Source organism: Furipterus horrens, unplaced genomic scaffold (genome assembly GCF_987537825.1).
Source record: "Furipterus horrens unplaced genomic scaffold, mFurHor1.1.pri manual_scaffold_1, whole genome shotgun sequence".
In the NCBI taxonomy this organism is placed as follows: Eukaryota; Metazoa; Chordata; class Mammalia; order Chiroptera; family Furipteridae; genus Furipterus; species Furipterus horrens.
The window spans coordinates 106,293,430-106,310,302 of record NW_028327171.1 but is presented as its reverse complement, the minus strand read 5'-3'; the positions used below and the strand labels follow the sequence as shown (position 1 = coordinate 106,310,302).

General features: G+C 38.8%; 1 protein-coding gene across 1 annotated transcript in view; it reads left to right on the top strand.

The window, feature by feature from the left end:
- The window catches only part of KPNA1 (karyopherin subunit alpha 1), an 86,738-nt gene that overhangs the window by 35,952 nt on the left and 33,913 nt on the right, over positions 1-16,873 (top strand). Inside the window, exon 3 of the mRNA XM_090277361.1 lies at positions 13,644-13,751. Within this exon, the coding sequence (XP_090133487.1) occupies positions 13,644-13,751 (108 nt within the window). The remainder of the gene's footprint in view (positions 1-13,643; positions 13,752-16,873) is intronic.

The following is a 16,873-nucleotide window of genomic DNA, read 5'->3' as shown; positions in this document are numbered from 1 at the left end:
TGTTAGAGGCAACCACACGTTGATGATTCTCTCCCTTCCTTTATTTAAATAAATAAAATCTTTTAAAAAACGGCAAGTGAGTCAGAAACCTTCATACTTGAGAAATAAGGTAATCTGTCATAAATATTTTGCAGTTATATTTAGATATTCCCAACTCACAGGGTGTGGCAAAGTAGGTTTAAAATTGTGAGTACACGAAACAGTTTATTCTTGTATTATTATTATATTATTTTGCATATGAACAACTGCAAACCTACTTTTGTCCTACTCTGTGTACTATGCTTTTTGAGTAACGCTGTATTAAATATTCCAAATAGTTGAAGTCCAAGAGTACATCACAACCTGTTTAGTTGGGCTCTAGATGTTTGAATCAAACACTATTACTTTTATTGAGGGGGGGAGGCAAAAATAGTTTGTGATATAGCAGTAGAGTTTACATTAAGCACAGCAAATTAAGTTTGAATTCTTGAACACATTCTGCTTTCTTGTCTTTGAAAGTAACCACTTACTCATAAAAGGATGGGTTTCTCTTGGTTTCTTGTGGCTTTTTTTATTCATCTTTGTCTTAAAGTGGAATCTTCTCTTTGGATTAGCTTCTATATTTGAGGTAAATTTCAGAAATTACAACAGCATTGTTACATATTTATATTCACATCTGGAAATGTGAATATGTGTGTGTATGCATATGAGAAAAAGCGTAGGTCTGAATATAACCACCAGCCTACACATCATATTTGGCATTAAGCCATTTGAAGATGCAGTAAAATCACTCTGTCATAAACAGTGTTCATTTAAAATAAATTTTTCATATTCACTTTACTGCCTGAAGGCAAAATGCTTTATATTAATATACAAGTGGCAAATATGAACCCACATTTGAATAAAAACATTTTTAGTTGAAATTCTGTCATCTTCCTCATTGTATGAGACCTAAAAGTGTGCTTAGGCTTTAATAAATGTTTCTATGGTAAGTTTCTGAAATAGTACCCTATTTAAAATCTTAATTTTGTCATTTCATGTATGCCAACTTATGTAGGGAGAACTGGTAAAACTAATCAGGCTTCTTAATATCATAACAGTACTTGTTTCATGCCTGGTTTGTAAAAGAGTAAACATAAATAAAATCTACATTCATTAAGCTACTGTTTTATCTTTCCACAGTTGCTTTCTCATCTATCTGGGAAAGTCACAGGCCTTTAGGACAGCTGAACAGCTATATTTGAGGGTAGTGCTGGAATTGATGCTGCCAATTATGTACATAAAATGTAGCTGTTTCTTTTAGGGTTATCCTTTTAGCAGACAAACACTTACTATCTGTTTACCTAGGCAGCACTGTATAAATGATCTCTGTCCATTTGACACTGACAGACCAAACTAAAATTTATTTTTGGCAAAATTTATTAGTAATACTACTCTGATTGAGCCAGCACTTACAATTTTTCATGTATAAAAAGATGAACACTATATTTACTATTAAAATATTTTGAATTAAACAGACCCTTAACTCAGACTGAGTAAGTAATAGAGTGCTGTTTGAAAGTTGTAATAATAACAGTCATGAAGGATGGAGGCTTGCTTGTTGTTTTTAGTTATTAGAACTATCTTGTGAAGTGAGCAAGTTGATAAAGTTGTGGACAGCCAACTTTTCCCATTGATTAACTTGGCTGACAAGTTTGGCAACATGTAAATAAGGTCGTTGTCGGCAGCCGTCCGTCTCGAGAGACGATGGTGTAGCTTCTTAAGAGTCTATCTGCACTGCCGAGAATGGCTGTGCAGTCCGACTCGGGAGTGACATGGTATCTGTCTCCTCCCGTGTTGAATCGACATCTTGCGATGACGCTGAAGCTACAGAGCCTGGGCAGGGTGATATGGAGGGTCTGCTGTTGCCCATGCAGCAGACCCCCCCTCTCTTCGCAGCTGAAGGATCCAAGGGAAAGACGGAGTCAATACAGCTTGGGTTCAGGTGCGCCGCAGGAGTTGCCGGTGTTGACTACAACATCGAACCGCCTTAGGGACTCCGGCTCCGGATTTTCTGTCGGGGTTTACTCCCTTAGCCTTTCCCCTGAAGAGGTATGCCGCAAGGCAGCGGAGGTTTTTTGGAGTCAGAGTTTTCCTTCTCTGATGTACCCTGACTGGAAGATCGAACCAGCGACACTTAGCTCGCAGGCCGACGCTCAATCCACTGAGCTAAACCAGCCAGGGCAAATGTAAATAAGGTATACTTACAAATAAGATATACAAGTCATGATTGTTTCGGTAGTGTTTTTCTTTTTCAAAAATATTATTCTCTGAGTAATACATGTACATAGTTGAAAAAGTTAAATAGTGCCAAACCAGCAGTAGTCTCATCCCAAGTAGACTACTTTTTCGACCCTCTTAACTGTTCATTGTGGCTTATACTGCTAAATTTCTAAGTAATATGTGTATGTTTCTGTGTGTCTTTATCAATTTAAAATATTTTTCATAGATGTTCGTTATGAGACTTAATTGATAGATATAGAACCTTTCACCCCAAAGAAGCAAAATATACATTCTTTTCAAGTGCACATGGAACATTTTCAAAAATAGACCACATGGTAGGACACAAAATAAACCTCAACAAATTCAAGATAATTGAAATTATATCAAGCATCTTCTGAGATCACAATGACTTGAAACTGGAAATCAACCTCAAGGAAAAAACTCAAAAACATTCGAACTCATGGAGAATGAATAACATGCTATTAAATAATGAATGGGTTAACAATGACATCAAGAAAGAAATCAAAAGTTTCTGGAAACAAATGATAATGAACACACAACAGGCCAAGACCTATGGGACACAGCAAAAGCAATCCTGCGAGGGAAGTTCATAGCAATACAGGCCTACCTAAAAAGGATAGAAGAATCTCTAATAAAAAATCTAACCCTACGTCTACAAGAACTAGAGGAGCAACAACAAACAGTCCAGAGAGAGTAGAAGGAAGGAAATCATCAAGATCAGAGCAGAATTAAATGACATAGAGACTAAACAAACAATTCAAAAGATCAATAAAATACTTTTTATTGATGTTCATTATAAGAGTTGAAGATTTAAGCTCTTATACCACTTTTTCCCTTACATCCATCCTCATAGTATGGTTATATTGCAATATCTAAGTATTTATTACTGAGCTGAATAGTATTTTCTTATACTTTATTTTTTCTGGAATTAATTATCTGTCTGTCTCTTTTTTTTCTTTTTTACTTGCATGGCTTTCTTTGACATCCTGGCTGCCTTCTCATTCTCTCCTACAGCTCTTTTAAATTATTTTTGTCTCATTTTCTGCTTGGTTAAATTTCTCAGGTAATTTATCAGCTATAATTCCCACCCCGACTCCCACCCCTATCCCCGGAGACCTCTACCCTACATTTTCTGTTCTGGTGCTGTAGTCAGTATTGTTTATCCTGTGGGCTTGCTGTAGGATTAGGATTTACCTTTGTTGGGAATTTCTCATCTCTTTTCTTGTGTTGATACTTGTGATATAAATAGTATTGTGCTTCTAATTTGAGATTCCACTTGTTATTAGCAGTTCTGTGTTCCATGACCTATAGTAATTAAAGATCACTAACAGCATCCTGCCATACCATATTAAAAGTACTGATTGTGGATATAAATTTTGCAGAACAACAGATGTACTAGTGATTAAGTTTGATTTGGAATAATATAAATGTTTTAAATGATTGTTAAACAAAATTAAATCAGAATGAAAGAAATTCTTAAAAACAAACAACAGGAATTAAATGGCCCTGTGTGTCATGCTTGTGGCTAAACCATACAGAGAGTAATTATTTTAGTACATTTAAAATATGGCAATGTGATTAATTAATCTATTGGAATATATCTTAAGGATAAAAAGAAGTATAAACAAATCTTCAACTGCTTTTAGTAATCATAAGATTGATAATTATATGGATACAGCAAATAAGTGTTTGCTAATTTAGGAACCTGGATTTTTTACATTAAGAAAGTAAGGAAATACAAAAGCAAATAAGTTACATAAATTTGAATTGGTAATATCATTTGGGATTCACGATTTATTTATTTTTTAAACACACACACACACACAGCTCTGCCCTGGAAAGGTCTAGAAGTAGTGGAGTACAGGTATCCCCCATATAACATGGTAGTTCTATAACACGGTTTTGCTCTAACAAGGTTAGGGAATTGGGGAAAACTCCCATATAACATGAAATTAGGGAAATCCCCGTACAATACTGAACATGATACAATTTTGGGCTGTATTAATCTAATAAACTCATCCAGCAAAGAAATAAAACCAACGACATTAAATACTTGTTGGAAAAATATATGGCCGGAGTCCATTCAAAGTGAAAATCTAATCAAGCCAGCAGAAAACAGGATGGATGCAATAGTAGAACTTGCTAAATAAGTATTTAGGGGGGGAAGGTTTTGACGATATGACTGTAGAAGATATTCTAGAATTGCTGGTAGAAGAAGAAACTGATGAAGCAGTTTTGGTGGAAATGACATCTGGAATGTGCCAAGATAACTTAAGGGCGATAGCACTGATGAAAACGAAGAAGTTAAAACAGTTTACTCTAAAAAGCATAAAGAAAGGCCTAGACTTAGCTGAACAGTTAGTCATATTTCTTAAATGAAGATCCCTGCACTGAAAGGAGCACAAATTTTAAGAGGGAACTTCAAAAGTGCTTAGCTTCCTATAACAAAATTCATAAAGATCTCTCAGCTACCAGGCTGCTGTGGCTCAATGGATTGAGCGTTCGCCTGTGAACCAAGTGTCGTTGGTTCGATTCCCAGTGAGGACACATGTCTGCGTTGCACGCCAGGTCCCCAGTTGGGGGCACGTGAGAGGCAACCCACACATTGATGTTTCTCCCTCTCTTTCTCCTTTCCCCTCTCTCTAAAAGCAAGTAAATAAAATCTTAAAAAATAAAAATCTCTCAGCTAAAGGCAATCAATCTAAAATAACAGATTTTTTGCAAAAAGTAGAGCATAGAAATCAAGATAATGCTGAAAAAAGTTCAGAGAATGAGGATATCTCATCAAAAAGGAAACATATAGTTAATGGAGCTTAGTGATGACGAAGAAAACATTACTTAATTCATATTAATATGTAATACTTTTGATGAAAATTGCTTTGATAGAGGTATTTCTCTTAATTATACAAATATAATAGGTTTTTATTTTAATTTTTGGAACCTAATCCCCCTTTTTGTACTAGTTCTTTTGTTTTGTATATCATGGATTTGCATAACACGGCATTTGTTAGGAGCCTAACAACCGTGTAACAGGATTACCTGTACCTTGAAGTGTAGTGACTGCCCTAGCACCCTGAGATTGTGGTCCTTAGAATCTTGCTCTCACAGGATGAAGTCTCCTTGGAAGAATAGCTGATTCTTGATTAAAGATAGGGAATGTTCAAGGTGAACCTGTAATTTTTCATAACAGGAAGCAAAGAATCTGAGACCATGGAAATTATGTTGAAGACTCAGGAGGTGGCTTGAATAGGCTCCCATTAGTCAAAAGTAGGATATTTTGAATATCAGGAAGGGACTTCCGCTTCTTGGCCAAAGTAGAGTAGCAGAGCCCAGATTTATCCTATCTGAAACAACCAAGAATAACAGATAAAATACATTAAACAACTGTTCAAGGTATCAGATATCAAGCAGTGAAGGAAGTAATCTCTAGGGATGGGGAATGAGGTGAGCCCTATGATAGCCTCAGCTTACTGCCAGAGTTTTCAAGTTGCAACACAGGGAGAGGGAACTGTGGTATAAGGTAAGCCTCCCTGAGTTGAGCAAACACAGCTGAGAGTTCAGGAAGACCAGGCTAATTGAGTTCATGGGATGGAATACCAGAAAGGAGAGACCTATATATAGAGAGAGAAGCCTGAGCTCTGCAAAGGCTTTCCTTGAATATTTAGCAGAGTTCTGATCAGTACATGTGTTTGAGGAAACTACCCAAGGATACAGAAAATATTATCCAAAAGGATTAGAGGGCATAGTGCCTTGCACTTACTCAGGGCTGCAAATAGTGTCTGTGCCCCCCCTACCCAGACTGGAAAGACTCATAATTCATGGGGTATTATGTAGGGTATTCAGAAGAGACTTGCCCCATTAGTGGAGATTAATTAGCCATAGGCTTATTTCTGCTCCAGACCTACCTAACATATTGTAAAAGCAAGATCCAAGAGGATCAAACTGTTTCTGTATAACTTGGCTGCATACCAGAACAGTGCCAAGAAGATATACAGGAATACAAAAAAAAAACCCCAGTATTCAACAAAATCAAGTTGACTATGTCAGGCATACAAAGATTACCAGGTATACAGGAAGCAGGACAGGACCATTAATGAGAACAGTCCATTGAAACTGACACAGACTTAGAATTAGCAGATAATGACATTAAAACATTATTGTAACTGTATTCATATATTCAGAAGTAAGTAGAGACATGGAAGATGCACAAAAGACTCATATTGAACTTGTAGAGATGAAAACTACAATGTCTGAGAAGTACATAGATAGGATCAATGTCAAATTAGAAATTGCAGAAGAAAATATTAGTTAACTTCAAGGGATAGGAATAGAAACTATACAAAATTAAAAAGAGACGTGAAAGCCCTGGCTCAGTGGCTCAGTTGGTTGGAGCGTCATCCCATACACCAAAATGTAGCGGGTTCTATCCCTGCTCAGGGTAAGCATGGAAGGAAGCCAATTGCTATTTCTCTCTCCTCCCCCTCCCTAAAAATCAATAAATATACCATTGGATAAAGATTTTTTTTTAAGGTGAAAGAATATACACATGATGCACATGCATGGAAAAGAAGACATCAGTGAGCTATAGCAGGGGTCCCCAACCCCCAGGCCACTGACTGGTACCAGTCTGTGGCTTGTTAGGAACAGGGCTGCACAGTGGGAGGCAAGCGGCAGGCAAGTGAGGGTGCTTCATCTGTATTACAGCTGCTCTCCATTGTTCTCATTAGTGCCTGAGCTCCCCTCCTGTCAGATCGTCACAGGGCATTAGATTCTCATGGGAGCACAAACCCTATTGTGAACTGCTCATGCAAGGGATCTAGGTTGTGGGCTCCTTAGGAGAATCTAATGCCTCATGATCTGAGGTGGAGCTGAGGCGGTGATGCTAGTGCTGGGGAGCCACTACAAATGCAGATTATCATTAGCAGAGAGGCTTGACTGCACAGAGACCATAATAAGTCAGTTGCTTGCAGGTGCATATCAGACCCTGTCAGTGAGTGTGTAAGTGACAATTAAGCTGCATCTGGTGACAGGCTATAAAGCCATTCTCCCCACAACACCCCCAGTCTGTGGAAAAATTGTCTTCCACGAACCAATCCCTGGTGCCAAAAAGGTTGGAGACTGCCGAGCTGTGGGACAACGTTATAAGAAGCCTCATATGTAGACAATTGGAGGTACCTGAAGGAGAGAGAGGGTGGAAGAGAAAAAAATTATTGAAAGAAATATTGGCTGAAAACTTCATAATTATTGAAAACTCTAAACCCACTGATCCTAGAAACTCAATAAGTCCTAGACACAAAAACATGATGAAAACCACACCATGATACATTATAACTAAACTACTCAAAATCAGTTGTGAAGAGAAAAGTCTTAAAAACATCCACAGAAAACAGACATGTTACATACAATGGAACAAAGATAAAGGTGACTCTTAAATTTGTCAATGGCAACATATAGTAAAAGCTAGAGACATTGGAAAGACATTTTTAAAGTACTCAGAGAAACTGTTAACTTTGAATTCTTTACCTGGCAAAAATATTTTTCAAAACAGTGAAGAAATAAAGATGTGTTTCAGGCATACAAAAACTGAAAGAATTCATCACCGCCAGACCTGCACTACAAGTGTGTCCTTTAGACAGAAGTCGTCGGCAGCCGTCCGTCTCGAGAGACGATGGTGTAGCTTCTTAAGAGTCTATCTGCACCGCCGAGAATGGCTGTGCAGTCCGACTCGGGAGTGACATGGTATCTGTCTCCTCCCGTGTTGAATCGACATCTTACGATGACGCTGGAGTGTCCTCTCCAGTGAAGCTGAAGCTACAGAGCCTGGGCAGGGTGATATGGAGGGTCTGCTGTTGCCCATGCAGCAGACCCCCCCTCTCTTCGCAGCTGAAGGGTCCAAGGGAAAGACAGAGTCGATACAGCTTGGCTTCAGGTGCGCCGCAGGAGTTGCCGGTATTGACTACAACGTCAAACCGCCTTAGGGACTCCGGCTCCGGATTTTCTGTCGGGGTTTACTCCCTTAGCCTTTCCCCTGAAGAGTTATGCCGCAAGGCAGCGGAGGTTTTTTTTTTTTTTGGAGTCAGAGTTTTCCTTCTCTGATGTACCCTGACTGGAAGATCGAACCAGCGACACTTAGCTCGCAGGCCGACGCTCAATCCACTGAGCTAAACCAGCCAGGAGACAGAAGTAAAATATTGATAATACCCTGGGTTACTTTGAAGCAAATTCCAGATACCAAATTATTTCATTTGTAAATACTTCAGTAAGTATCTCTAAAAGATAAAGACGTTTAAACTTCAATTAGAGTAGTTATTGTACTTGAAAAAGTTAACAGTTCCGTAATATCAAGTATCTAAACAATATGTATCAGTTTTTACCTGAGGCTTTAGCAGTGTTTGATGTTCATTGTCTAGGTCCATTACTTGATCGTTAAATGACCATTGCAGTGATTATTCTGTCATTCCTTCTGCTTTTTTTGGCTGGTAGGTCAGTCTGAAGAAAAGCTTTTCCTCAATAAGTTTTTGATTTTCCTGAATTACTAATCATGTAGGAAAGAGAAATACTTGATCCTCTGCCTTTGTTTTCAAAATAGAGTTGGTTCCTTGACATCCACCAGAGGGACCAATAGTGTGAGGGTGTTTTAATGTTACTAGGACCTTAAAGTTTTTAACATAATATTTCAACTTATTTCAGCTATTACTCTCTTCTGTCTTAAAAAACAAACAAACAAAAACACAAAAATTTGGCTGTACAGATTACAATAAAGTGTACAATTTGGTATTTTGATATATTTTGTGAAACCACCACTGTAATTAAGATAATGAAGCTTCATTTATCTTTCCCAAAACTTTCTGGTATAACTTTGTGTAGTACCTTTTCCCCACCTCTTTGCTATCTCCATACAACTTATAATCTGTGTTCTGTCACTACTGATTAGTTTGCATAAATGGAATCATACAATATAATTTTTTGTCTGTCTTCTTTTAGTCAGCTTAATCATTTTGAGATTTACTTATGCTGTGGTAGGTATCAGTAGTTCATTTTATTTGAGTAGTAGTCTGTTGTATGGATAAATCACAATTAGTTTACAGACATTCACCTGCTGATAGTAATTTGGATTGTTTCCTGGTTTTAGTGATTGCAAATAAAGCTGCTGTGAACATTCATAGCTAGCTCTTATGGATACATGTATTCTTCTTCTGTGGGATAATCATCTATAGGAACAGAATACAATGGGTGGGTTGTTTAATAGTTGTATAGTTAAGAAGCTGTCAGCTGTTTGCCAAAGTGGGTCGTGCTGTTTGACCTTCCCATTAGCAGTGTATGGAGTTTCAGTTCCTCCACATCTTTGTCAACATTTGGTATGATCCGTCTTTTTCATTTTACCTAGTCTAAAGGTGTGTAATAGTATGCCATTATTTTAATTTGCATTTTTCTAATGACTAAAATTGCATCTTTTCACTGGTTTATATGCCATCTATATATCTACTGAAATGAAGTCTGTTTAAATATATTTCTTGCCCCACAGTCATATATTTATGTTTTATACATATTTTCTCAGCCTTTTTCTCTCTCTTTTATTTTGGAGTTTTTCTATGGCAATGTCCATGAATCTACTAATCTTTTTCTGTGATATCTAATCTACTGTTGTTAACCCCACCCAGCATATTTTTCATCTGAAAAATTGTATTTTTTTATCTGTAGCTCTTTGATTTTTTTCCCCATATTTTCTGGTTTCTCCTACTTGTGGTTATGCTTGACTTTTTGAACTTGTGTATATATTTATAACAACTATTTTAATGTCCTTGTTCAGTTTGCCATCTTTGTTATTTCTAGGTGATTTAATTGGTGTGATTGATTTTTCTTTTCCTCATGGGTAGTCTTTTTCTACTTTTTTTGTGTGCTTGGTGGTTACTAATTGAATGCCAGGCATTGTGAATTTTACCTCCTTTGATGTTGGAGTTTTTAATATATTTTTTTAATAAGTATAATTTTGAAGGCTCTGGTAGGGACTTCCGGCCAAGATGGAGGCTTAGATGGACACGCTCGGTCTCCCTCTACAACTAGAGAGGAATACAATTACTTCAAAACAAAAGATAACTAGAAATTCCAGAAAATAAAACTACACGGAAGCCCAACGTATGAAGTTATAAACCAGCGGCGCTCTTTGGGCAGGTAGGAAGAGCGAAAGTGGGTGGTGCTGTTTGCGGTCGCACCAGGGACAGCGGCAGGGAGAACAATCCCAGCAGCAGGGAGAACAATCCCGGCTGCAGTCGAACCCCGGCAGCTTGCAACCCCAGTGCTGGGGAAAGCAGCCACCACATCGTCTTGAACAGTGAGGCCCAGAGGGCGGGAGGACGGATCCCGGTCTCCTAGCGGAATAACTGTGTGAATCCATCTTGGACCCCCTCCCCCACACAAAGCACCACAGCGCTGCGAAATAGGTTGCGGATCGCCACCGGTTGATGGGCAGTGACTACAAAGTGCCATAGCGAGGCGAGAAAGGTTGCAGATCGCCACCGGTCGCTGGGTTGTGACGACAAAGGACCACAGTGCGGCGAAAAAGGTTGCGGATTGCCGCCGGTCGCTGGGTTGTGACGAGAACACAGGCACCGCCCCCTATAGCCGGTCCAAGAAAACAAAATGCATCTGTCAAAATGAGGCAGACAGCTATAGAAATCCTGGTGGCGCAGCTCACCAGGCAACAGATGAAGAATCTGACAGATGAACAAATAAGAAACCTGTCAGAGGCTCAGTTCAGGGCCACTGTTATCAGGTGGCTTACAGAATTAACAAAAGATCTGGAAAAAGATGAGAAAGAATTGAAAAACACTCATACTGAAAGGAACAAAACCACATACGAGACAGATGGTGAGGAAATAAAATCCAGAGTTCAAATCAACAAACCAGAACACAGAGAAGGAACAAACAATCAACCAGTGCAGAGAGAAAAAATGGGAAGCAAGGAAAATGATGAGAGGATCAGAAACCTCTGGGACAGCTATAAAAGGCCCAACATAAGAATCATTAGTTTGCCAGAGGGCGAAGAAGATGAACTAGAAATTGAAAAATTAAGTGAAAATATAATAAAGCAGAACTTCCCAAACTTGGGGAAGGAAATAGACTTACAGGTCCAGGAAGCACAGAAAGTTCCAAAAAAACTGGACCCAGGGAGAACCACTCCAAGACACATTATAATCAAAATGTCAAAAGTTAAAGATAAAGAATCTTAAAAGCAGCAAGAGAGAAGAAAAGAATCATGTACAAAGGGGTCCCAATTAGACTATCAGCTGACTTCTCAAGGGAGACCCTGCAGGCAAGAAGGGACTGGCAAGAAATATTCAAAGTAATGAAAAGCAAAAACCTACAACCACGAATACTCTATCCAGCGAAAATGTCATTCAGAATAGAAGGGCAGAGAGTGTCTCCAGGACAAAACAAAACTGAAAGAGTTCATTAGATCCAAACCACTGTTACATGAGATGTTAAAGGGACTGGTTTAGAAAAAGGAGGATCAAAACTATGAAATCTAAAATGAAAACTGCATCACAAGAAACAACAACAGAAGCTAGAGAATTGAAACAAAGGCAAACTAAACAGGCAACAAGAGTGGAAAAAGAACTATAGGTATGGGGAACATATTGGGAGGAGGTCAGCAGGGAGGGGGAAGCGGGAGAGGGAGGGAGATGATATAGGAATTAAGGATCATGGTAGGAGGGAATGGAATAGACAGAGAGAGGTTGAGAAGAACTATATGCACAACTAATGGACATGGTCTAAAAGGGGGGGACAGCTGGAGGGAGGGGGGCCACCGGGTGGAGGGGAGAAGAGGGAAGGGAAATTGGGACAAATGTAACATTATAATCAGTAAAACACATTAAAAAAAATAATTTTGTCTTTTACTGTATATAATTCTGACATTGTCATTGGATGTAGTTAAGCTACTTGGAACTAGTTTGTTTTTATATCTCATTGGCTGGACCAGAACAGCTTCTAATCCTGGACTAATTTAGCGTCACTACTGAGTCAGTACCCTTCTGAGTATTCTATTCAATGTCCCAGAGAAGTTTTTTTCTGTTATAGCTGGTTTTTAGGACTTTTTTTCTATTATAGCTGGTTAAAATATAAACTGTTGCTTGATCTCTGTGACCTCTAAAATTGTTCTGTATGCTCCTTGAAAGTGGTTCCTTTCCCAGCTTTGGATCTTTTCCTCACATGCCTGCAGTGATCAATACTAAGCTAAAGACTTAAGGAGGACCTTCTGCAGACTTGGAGTTCTCTCTATGTTGATTTCTCCTCTTTAGGACTCTTGTGCAGTCTGGGTGTCTTGGCCTCCAGGCCCTGTTAGGGTTCACCCTTCCTGTGCTGCAGATCAGAAACTCTGTCCAGAAACTGAGTCAATCATAGGACTTAATGTTTCTTTTCTTTTCTGAAGCATTGCCTGTACTACCTGTTGTTCAATGACTGAAACCATTATTTTATACATTTTGTCTCCTATCTTAGTCACTTAGGAGGAGAGGGTAAATTATTGTTACTCCGTTATGGCTTGATGAATAAGTGTCCAGTCTAGGATTCTTAAGGATGTAATGGGAGCCATCTTAGTAGACTGCCTTTGGAGAGAACTATTCTCCTTTGCCTGCACAGATAAGTGGATGCTTTAAAGGTGGTCAAACAGAAGTCATTTGTCATCATTGGTTGCTGGATAGATTGGGAAGGTCAGGAAGCCTAAATATACTATCTTGGAGGGTTAGGATGGAAGTATTAAGTCATCTTGGTATCATTTTTATTCTTATTTCCCCTGGTATATTGTGAGACTGTCCTATCACCTACTTTACAACGAGGGAAGAGGAAAATGGCCAAGCATGCCCCAACTCCATTTTCCAGTCTTACCTTTTTTATGTCATGCAATGTGAGGCCTCTCGGTAAGTTTTACCTAATCAAATGATAGTTAATTGCAGTAGACTATAAAGACTGGAGAATTCTGAAATAGTTCCTCATTAGGAAAGGTTGAAGGTGGCACACACTTTGGAATTTTTAAAAGGATTTTTCAAGAAGCTCCATCCTTGCCTTGGCTGGTGTGGCTCAGTGGATTGAGCACCGGCCTGTGAACCAAAAGGTCTCAGGTTTGATTCCCAGTCAGGGCACATGCCTGGGTTGCAGGTCAGGTCCCCAGCTGGGGGCATGCGAGAGGCAACTGATCAATGTACATCAATGTTTCTCTTCCTCTCTTTCTCCCTTTCTTCTCCTCTCTCTAAAAAATAAAAAATAAAATCTTTTTAAAAAAAAACTCCATCCTTATTACCTTTTAAATGAGGTTACTAGTGTTTGGTTTTTGAACTCCCTTGTATTAGAATTACTTTAGTAATAAGTCTTTTATTTTTCAGTTATTCAAGCGAAGAAATGTTGCTACAGCAGAAGAAGAAACAGAAGAGGAAGTTATGTCAGATGGAGGCTTCCATGAGGCTCAGATCAATAACATGGAAATGGCACCAGTAAGTAAAATAATGAAAAACACTTTTTAGTGTTTCTCTGATGAAGATATGAAGTTAGATGTCTTTTGTTTCTGAAAATAGCTTATATGGCAACCAAAAGTACTTGGAATTTCTTTTTTAAAAAGAAGCCATATACTTAATCTCATGATTTACTAAATGTTCATTATATTTTAAATAATAGGCAGTTAAACAGAAATAACTAAATTATGAAGATCAATCCAACTATTACAACTTACAAAGATAATTATAATAAAATTATTCCTTAAAAGTCAAATAACAAGGAATATGTTAAAGGAAATCCCAGTATGTTATTTTAGCTACAAAGTTGGATATGTTTATATGATTTTAAAAATTGGTTCCATATCACAACTATTGGAATTTTTTATTATAACCCATTTTGTAACTGTCTTGAGGTTACAAAAATAGATAAAAATTGCTTTGTATGGATCACACCTGTCTACATTTCCAGTTTATTTTAGTGAATTTGATAATATTTTAATAGAACATATATATATATACATGGTTTTCTTTCTTTTTTTTTTTTTTAAATGATTTAATGTGTTTTATTGATTAAATTATTACATTTGTGCCAATTTCCCTTCCCTCTGCTCCCCTCCACCCGGTGGCCCCCCTCCCTCCAGTTGTCCCCCCCTTTTAGATTATGTCCATTAGTTGTGCATACAGTTCCTCCCAACCTCTCTCCGTCTATTCCATTCCCTCCTACCTTGATCCCCAATTCCTATATCATCTCCCTCCCTTTCCCCATTCCCCCTCCCTGTTGACCTCCCCCCAATATGCTTCCCGTACCCACAGTTCCTCTTTCCCTCTCGTTGCCTATTTAGTTTGCCTTTGTTTCATCTCCCTAGCTTCTATTTTTTTTTAAACCAGTCCCTTTAACATCTCATATAACAGTGGTTTGGATCTAATGAACTCTTTCAGTTTTATTTTGTCCTGGAAACACTTTCTCTGTCCTTCTATTCTGAATGACAATTTCGCTGGATAGAGTATTCGTGGTTGTAGGTTTTGGATTTTCATTACTTTGAATATTTCTTGCCAGTCTCTTCTTGCCTGTAGGGTTTCCCTTGAGAAGTCAGCTGATAGTCTAATTGGGACCCCTTTGTACATAATTCTTTCCTTCTCTCTTGCTGCTTTTAAGATTCTCTCTTTATCTTTAATTTTTGACATTTTGATTATAATGTGTCTTGGAGTGGTTCTCCCTGGGTCCAGTCTCTTGGGAACTCTCCTTGCTTCCTGGACCTGCAGGTCTATTCCCTTTCCCAAGTCTGGGAAGTTCTCCTTTATTATATTTTCACTCAATTTTTCAAGTTCTAGTTCATCTTCCTCATTCTCTGGCAAACCAATGATTCTTATGTTGGGCCTTTTATAGCTGTCCCAGAGGTTTCTGATCCTTTCGTTGTTGCTTCCCATTTCCTCTCTCTGCATTGGTTGACTGCTTGTTCCTTCTCCATATTCCAGTTTGTTGAAATGAACTCTGGATTTTATTTCCTTTCCTTCTATCTCGTATGCGGTTTTGTTCCTTTCGTTATGAAAGTTTTTCGCTTCTTTCATATCTTTTTCCTGCTCTTTTGTGAATTCTGTAAGCCACCTGATAACAATGGCCCAGAACTGAGCCTCTGACAGGTTTCTTATCTGTTCATCTGTCAGGTTCTCTATCTGCTGCCTGGTGAGTTGTGTTACCGGTATTTCTAAAGTTGCCTGCCTCATTTTGACAGATGCTTTTTGTTTTCTTGGGCTGGCTGTGGGGGCAGTGCCTGTGTACGCGTCACAAATTAGCGACCGGTGCCTGCTTGTCCGCGACCTATTTCGCAGCCCTGTGGTGCTTTCTTTGGGGGCGGGGGTCCAAGATGGATTCACACAGTTATTCAGCTAGGAGACCGGCATCCGTCCTCCCGCCCCCCTGGGCCTCACTGTTCAAGGCGATGCAGCGGCCGCTCTCCCCAGCTCCGGAGTCGCGCACCGCCAGGGGCTTGGCCACCGGGACTCCTCGCCGGGGTCGTGCACCGCCAGGGACTTGGCCACCGGGACTCCTCGCCGGAGTCGCGCACTGCCAGGGGCTTGGCCACCGGGACTGCCCACTTTAACTCTTACCTGCCCAAATGGCACCGTTGGTTTATAACTTAATATGTTGGACTTCCGTGTAGTTTTACTTTCTGGAATTTCTAGTTATCCTTTGTTTTGAAGTAGTTGTATTCCTCTATAGTTGTAGAGGGAGACCTAGCGTGTCCGTCTAAGCCTCCATCTTGGCCGGAAGTCCTATACATGGTTTTCAAAAAAAGAAAAATCTCTCTTCATTTTCTTTAGTCACTCATTGTCTTTAGTGATAACCACTGTTATTACATTATTATTCCTTAAAAAAAAAAAAAGTTTCTCTCCCCCTTCTTTTTTTTTCATGGTGGCATATTATGTACCATTGTAGATTTTTCCTTTTTTTCCACTTCATAGGTCTACAGTTCTTATAGACCAGTTTTCTTTTGGAATTAGGGAAGCAGTTTAAAATCCTTAAGTGGGTGTTAAATGAATATGAAGTATTTTGTAGACTGTATTGGAGTTCTACAGATGAAATAACCAATAGGCGAGAGAGAGAGTGAGTGATTGATTGATTGATTGATTTTAAGGAAGTGGCACATGCAGTTATTAGAGTTGATAAGTCCAAAATCTATAGGGCAGACTAGTAGGCTGGAAATTTAGGTAAGATTTATTGTAGTTTTGAGGCTGAATTCTTTCTTTAGGATACCTCAGTCTTTGCTCGACAGATTGAATGAAGCCCACCCACATTTTGGAGGGTAGTCTACTTTCCTCAAAGTGTACTGATTTAAAATGTTAGATCACATCTAAAAAAATACTTTCACAGCAACATTTAGACTAGTGTTTGTCCAGTAGTGTATCTTAATGTAAGTTGACACATAAAATTAGCCATCCTAGTCTACTGTTTGTCAATTTGACATCCACATATATAGCTCCTTAAACTATACTGAGTCTCAGATCCTCCAGTCAACTGAGCCACCAGCCAAGGCTGTAGTGAGCTTTTTAATGAAAGACAAAGAGCTTAGCTTCATCACATTATTAATCATCTCATACATTTCTACATGTAAAGGTTGCCC